The sequence below is a fragment of the Trachypithecus francoisi genome, unplaced genomic scaffold, assembly GCF_009764315.1.
Source record: "Trachypithecus francoisi isolate TF-2019V2 unplaced genomic scaffold, Tfra_2.0 Lachesis_group11, whole genome shotgun sequence".
NCBI lineage: Eukaryota > Metazoa > Chordata > Mammalia > Primates > Cercopithecidae > Trachypithecus > Trachypithecus francoisi.
The window spans coordinates 58017021-58024329 of NW_022681456.1; the positions used below are offsets into that span (position 1 = coordinate 58017021).

Below are 7309 nucleotides of genomic sequence, written 5' to 3' on the forward strand. Positions count from 1 at the left end.
CTCCTTTTATTCTCCAGTGGACTTGAAATCTTGCGTTGTGATCCATCTCCTAAGAAGCAGCTTGTCTCTTGTTTCCTTTTGCCTCTGACCATGTTCCAGAAAGTTCTGCACTCATGGGCCTAACCACTGAGAAAGGACACTCCGTTTCCCCCACTTTCCAACTGAAGCTTTGTACTGTTTTGGCAGCCTGGGTGGATTTAACCTAACTTAGAAACTTTCCTATAAGGATACAGTTATTTTTTATTTTTTTATCCTCTTTAGATTGGGGGTATGCCAAAAAGAAATAATTGACTTCTGCTTCTGACCAAGATGAAGTAACTGAGACCAAGTTTATCTTTCCAATTGAATCAATGAAAAAAAATCAGGCATAGAACAAAGTTTGTTATATATAGAACAAAGTTACAAACATATATAGAACAAAGTTTGTTAAGACATTGGAGATCAGGCGATGAAAAAGTGATACCTGGGGGATGGGGAGCAAACAAGGTGAGCTCTGTATTTGCCTCGGGTTATTGCTTGAATGAGTTCCCAGGTGGCTGTCCAGGGAGAGGAGACACAGGTGGGGCCAGTGGACCCAGTGAGTTGAGAGGACCTGAAAGTCTAGGAAGACAAAAGCAGCTAGAGTTTGCAAGGCAGGGTTCTGGAGAACAGAGAGCCTCAGAGGAGAGAAGTCCAGAGACCTGCTAAGGGTCTCCTTTCACTTTTTTGTTTGTTTGAGACAGAGCCTCTCTCGTTCTGTTGCCCACGCTGGAGTGCAGTGGTATGATCTCGGCTCACTGCAACTCTCCCTCCTGGGTTCAAGCGATTCTCCTGCCTCAGCCTCCTGAGTAACTGGGATTAAATGTGCCCACCACCGTGCCCAGCTAATTTTTGTATTTTAGTAGGGACAGGATTTCACCATGTTGGCCAGGCTGGTCTTGGACTCCTGACCTCAAGTGATCTGCCTGCCTCGGCCTCCCAAAGTGCTGGGAGCCACTGTGCCTGGAATCTCCTTCAATTTTTATCTTTTTTTTTTTTGAGATGGAGTCTCACTCTGTCACCAGGCTGGAGTGCAGTGGTGTCAACTCAGCTCACTGCAACCTCCACCTCCTGGGTTCAAGCAATTATCTGCCTCAGCCTCCTGAGTAACTGGGATTATAGGCGTGTGCACCATGCTTGGCTAATTTTTGTATTTTTAGTAGAGACAGGGTTTCACCGTCTTGGCCAGGCTGGTCTTGAACTCCTGACCTCATGATCTACCCACCTCTGCTTCCCAAAGTGTTGGGATTACAAGTGTGAGGCACCGCTCCCGGCCGTCTCCTTTGATTTTTTTTTTTTTTTTTTTTTTTAAACAAGCAAGCCTTTATTTCCTTGTTTTGCAAATAAAGCTGGCTAAGTTGGTTAGTTTTTGGTGATTAATCAAAGAGACCAAATCCCATATCCTCGTCCGACTCCTCCGACTCTCCCTTGGCTTCAACCTTAGCTGGGACTGCAGCAGCAGCAGCAGCAGGAGCAGCCATAGTGGCAGCGACCACAGGGGCAGCAGCCACAAAGGCAGATGGGTCAGCCAAGAAGGCCTTGACCTTTTCAGCAAGTGGGAAGGTGTAATCTGTCTCCACAGACAAGGCCAGGACTCGTTTGTACCCGTTGATGATAGAACGGGGTACTGATGCAACAGTTGGGTAGCCAATCTGCAGACAGACACTGGCAACATTGCGGACACCCTCCAGGAAGCGAGAATGCAGACTTTCCTCTGTGATGTCAAGCACTTCAGGGTTGTATCTGCTGCCATTGTTGAACACCTGCTGGATGGCCAGCCCAAAGGAGAAGGGGGAGATGTTGAGCATGTTCAGCAGCGTGGCTTCGCTGGCTCCCACTTTGTCTCCAGTCTTGATCAGCTGCAGATCACTCAGGATTTCAGTGGTTCCCCTGGAGATTTTAGTGGTGATACCTAAAGCCTGGAAAAAGGAGGTCTTCTCGGGCCCGAGACCAGTGTTCTGGGCTGGCACAGTGACTTCACATGGGGCAATGGCACCAGCACAGGCAGCAGCTGGCACCTTATTGGCCAGCAACATGTCCCTGATCTCAGTGAGGTCCTCCTTGGTGAACACGAAGCCCACATTCCCCCGGATATGAGGCAGCAGTTTCTCCAGAGCTGGGTTGTTTTCCAGGTGCCCTCGGATGGCCTTGTGCATCTTGGTGTTCTTGCCCATCAGCACCACGGCCTTCCTGCAAAGGGACATGCGAATCTGCTGCATCTGCGTGGAGCCCACATTGTCTGCTCCCACGATGAAACATTTCGGATAATCATCCAATAGTTGGATGATCTTAAGGAAGTAGTTGGACTTCCAGGTCGCCCTGTCTTCCCTGGGCATCACGGCGGTGCATCAGGGATTGCCACGCAGGGTTTAAAGACGATGTCACTTCCACGAGGATGCCTGGTGAGAGAAGCTCCTTTGATTTATAAGGAGAATGTTGATGGGCACATATGTGTGAGAAAACTTCTCTTGCCTCCCAGAAAAATTAGAAGAAAAAGTACCAATAACTCACACAGAGATAGAAATAGTGCCTATTTCCATCACCCAGATGGGAAAACTTATAATTCATGGGACATTGGGTAGAATACTTAGAAAAATATTGTCTAGCAGCGGAGAATTATTAGCTCTAGACTAAATGCTGCTCTGGTATTGCCTAATGAATCTCAAAAGCATGATTCAAATGTGTCAGACTGTTTCCAAGTGAGGTAACTGTGTCTTTTAACAAAACTCAAAAATATCTGTAGAAATGCAAATATATCCAGCACCCATCAAGGGAAAATTCAGAATGTCTGGAATTAATTTAAAAATTCCTAGGCATACAAAAAAGTGGTAAAATATGACCCATGATGAGGAGAAAAACCTGTCAATTGACACCAGACCAGAACTTGCTTAGATGTTAGAAATTGCCAACAAGGACATTTCAACAGTTATTGTAACTGTATTATTCTATAGCACAAAAGCTATAGCAAAAATGTTAAGTTCAGACCTGGAAAATAAAAAAGGTCCAAATTGAACTTACAGGGCTGAAAGCTATAATGTCTTAAATTAAAAAGACACTGTATGAGGTTAACAGCAGCTTAGACATTTTTAAAGAAAAGATTGGCCAGGCACGGTGGCTCATGCCTATAATCCCAGCACTTCAGGAGGCCAAGGCAGGTGGATCACCTGAGGTCAGGAGTTCAAGACCAGCCTGGCCAACATGGTGAAACTTCATCTCTACTAAAAATACAAGATTAGCTGGGCCTGGTGACCTACTCCTATAACCCCAGCTACTAGGGAGGCTGAGGCAGGAGAATCACTTGAACCTGGGAGGCAGAGGTTGCAGTAAGCCGAGCCATTGCACTCCAGCCTGGGCAACAAGAGCAAAACTCTGTCTCAAAAAAAAAAAAAAAAAAAAAAACTAAAATGAAACATAGAGACAAAGGAATAAAAAAATTTTTTTAAAGTGTCAGCGCATTGTGGGACAACTTCAAGCAGCTGAAAATATGCATCATTTACTTATTCAAATAGCTAAAAAGACTTGAGTATGCCAAATGTTGGCCAAAATATATATATATATTTATATATATATATGGTCTAGCTATTCCATTCCCAAGTATTTTCCCAAGAGAAAGGAAGTCAAATGTCCACAAAACAAAGACTTATTTATAGATATTCATAGAAACTTTATCTTGTAATTATTAAAACTGGAAACAACCCAAATGCCTATTGACAGATGAATGGATGGTATACCATCCATTTGTATGGTATATCCATACAATGAACACTGCTTAGCAATAAAAAGGAATGAACTATTGATATACACTGTAGGGATGAATGTCAAAATAATTATGCTAAGTGAAAGCAGCTAGACAACAGAGAGTACATACCATATGATTTCTTTTCTTTTTCTTTTTCTTTTTCTTTTTTTTTTTTTTTAAGACAGAGTCTCGCTGTGTCACCCAGAGTGCAGTGCAGTGGTGTGATCGTGGCTCACTGCTACCTCAGCCTACCTGGTTCAAGCAACTCTCCTGCCTCAGCCTCCTGAGTAGCTGGGATTATAAGAGCCTGCCACCATGCCAAGCTCTTTTTTTTTTTTTTTTAATACAGACGGGTTTCACCATGTTGGCCAGGCTGCTCTCAAACTCCTGACAAGTGATCCACCTGCCTCGGCCTTCCAAAGTGTTGGGACTACAGGTGTAAGCCACTGTGCCCAGCCCCATATGATTTTATTTATATAAAATGCTAGATGATGCAAAATAATCTATAGTGACAGGAAGCAGACCAGGGATTGCCTGGACCCACGACAGGGATTGGGGAGGCAGGTAAGTGAGGTAGTAAGAGATTAAAAAGGGGCACAGAAACTTTTGAGGTTATTAATATATTCACTCTCTTGATTATGTTGATGTCATTTATTATGTGCTGGTTATGCATATAGTAAAGTTATTTTGAAAAACAAATAACTTTTCCCAAACGATGAGCCATGTATCTTATATAGAAGACCCTGGAATCACTTAAAAAATAATATAAAGCAGGAAATATTTTGTTACACAATAGTTGGTAGGAGAAGTCTTTTTTCCCTGTTAAAACCCATTGCTCTCTGGAATCTAGGCCTCAGGAATCTGGGGAGGGGCTAGAGGCATAGTCTCTAGGCTGTACCAGCTGAGGCTCCCCACCAGGAGACAATCCCAGGGCCACACTGCAAGGGAAAGTCATGAAGGTACAGAACTAAGTAAATGTTGTGCCAGGAAGGAGAAGCCAAACACAGACCAGAGGAAAAAACGATAGTGTTGTGAACTCAAAAGGAAGAATTAAGATGCCACGTGGAAAGGGCTGGAAGAGTCTAAAGGCTAGTGAGAGGAGGTTTAGAGGCTGAAAGGAATTAAACAGAAGTAGAGAAAGGCAAATGCAGGCTCAGGCCAAAATGGGAGTCTCTGGTAAACAACAGTCATCCCTTTGGACTTCCTCTGGTCAACGTTTGATGTGCTCTGCTGCTGCAAAGCAAAGCTAAGAAGCAGCAGAAATGCATGCAACAGTTATAAGGCATTGCATAATTCATAAGAATGATTTCATTGTGTAGGTTATAGCAACATCTAGATAGAAACCCTTGGCAAATGTGGTGGAAGGGAAAAGAAATCGAAAATCGATTTATTTAAACATCCATGAAAAAAGGTATTCAGAAGGTTAAGTTTTTTGTCCTTCCACAGGGTTCCATCAAGGTATTTCCATTGGTCTGGGCTATGAGATAGAACAGCTTTTCATCTGTGTGCATCAGCTGGTAGTTGAAGAAAGGTGTGCAGTTAGGTGTAACAGATTTCGTTAATAGTGTTTTACAATGACATTGCATTTTCAAATTTGTAAAATTCTTTCACATGTTTTATCTTTCTCATGTAGCGTTCCTATTTTTTAATCAGACTGATTAATTACTCTGTTGATTATTTATATCAAATAATTTATAAAGTAAATATTACAGTAGTCAGAATAAAAAAAGATTCACTCTGGGTCATTAGCTACGGTTAGAAATAATCAAAACATAGGCTGGGCATGGTGACTCACGCCTGTAATCCCAGCACTTTGGGAGGCCGAGGTGGGAGGATCACTTGAGGTCAGTAGTTCAAGACCAGCCTGACCAATATGGTAAAACCCCGTCTCTACTGAAAATACAAAAATTTGCCAGGTGTGGTGGTGCATGCCTATAATTGCAGCTACTTGGGAGGCTGAGGCAGGAGAATCACTTGAAACCAGGAAGCAGAGGTTGCAGTGAGTGATCATGCCACTGCATTCCAGCCTGGGTGATACAGCCAGGCTCCATCTTAAAAAAAAAAAAAAATCATCAAAACATAACCTTTAATAAGGAGTCTTAGAAATAATTAAACTTGCATTGTCCAATACAGTAGCCACTAACCACGTTTGTTTTAAATTTAAATTGATTAAAATTAAATAAAAGTAAAAATCCAGTTCTTCAGTCATTGTACTTACATTTACGTATGCAATAGTGCTCAATATCACTAGGGCTACCATATTGGATAGTGCAGATATAGAACATTTCCTTCGTTGGCAAAGGTTCTATTGGACAGTGCCAGTCTAGACAAATCCACTCCTGTTTTTAGTGGCTAAAAACGTACTTTTAAATTGAATTTAACTTTAGAACTGGAGAATTTGAGGCCCACAGAAGTTAGTGATTTATACAAAGTCACACAAGAAGAACCTGAAAATGGCCCAAATTTCCTGACTTCTATATGAGTGATCATTTTAGCACCTCATACCACCAAACTTTTATTTTTAATTCTGCTCTTGAATAAGAGAGGATGGGAAACTCCAAGCTGGCAAGTAATCAAACACTCATTTAGTTTTTTGTTTGTGATTTACACTTATATTTGAAGTTAGGCAGAGCTAACTTCAAACAATATTAATGATGTCAACGCTATAAAGACATGATGCAGAGGAACTTGGAAGCATTTCAGTTTCCTTGCTCTGTTTCTTTTTACACGTTCTTGTTCAAGCCACTCTACTCCATGCTGGGAGCAGACAGTTTGTTCTTAGGTTAACAGAAAAACAGGCAGAATCGCCTCCTCTTAAAGCATCCCTGGAGCACCAGGTGGGAAAGGGCTCAGATTTTTAAAGGTTGCTCAGTGGGACTTTGAAAATTGAAGAGAGCCCAGAAGAGATGTGGAGAAAGCATGCAATTACATTTGAGAAGGTGTAGCCTTTCCACTGGGTGCATTCTTGATAAGACAGCAAAGTGAGTCATTAAACAGTAGGCTGTCAATAAAGCTGAGACCCAGATTTGCTGTGGATCAACTGCAATGCCAAAAATTTAACCATCTAAAAAAGCCATGGGCAGATCCTTGGTGAACCCTTGGACCTGTTTGCATTACAAGCTTACAATCTTTATTTTTCTGAAAAGAAATAGAGAAAGGAGTAGATGTATATTGAAGAATTGCTGATGAAATACAAGAGTTCCTTACAAAAATGACGCAGGATCATTTTGGAGGGTCAATAATTTATAGCCTTTTTACTGGCCTCAGGGAAAAATGATCACTTCCACATTTGAATTTTAGTAAAAGTTGTTTTTCCTGGATCTCCATTAAATTTCATCCAGCTTTTGGCATAAATGGTCTTCCTGGACCCTACTGGAGTGCTGGCTGATGAGTTGCATCTTCCATGGGGCCACGACTCCCTAACACATTCTGGGAGAGCAGCCTGTTTTTGTTACCAGACGCTGGAGGATGCATGACATGTCGTTAACCTTCAAAACTGGCTCTGCACAAGAGTATTGTCAACAGATGGTGACTCTGATTCTCTCCCTCCCT

The 7309-nt window shown here is 42.2% G+C and overlaps 1 protein-coding gene across 1 annotated transcript; it reads right to left on the reverse strand.

The window, feature by feature from the left end:
- Nucleotides 1–1310: 1310 nt before the first annotated feature.
- Nucleotides 1311–2476, reverse strand: LOC117089713 (60S acidic ribosomal protein P0-like). Its single transcript, XM_033221231.1, has one exon. The coding sequence runs from the start codon at nt 2352–2354 to the stop codon at nt 1395–1397; it is 960 nt and encodes a 319-aa protein (XP_033077122.1). The 5' UTR covers nt 2355–2476; the 3' UTR covers nt 1311–1394.
- Between the last annotated feature and the right edge of the window lie 4833 nt (nt 2477–7309).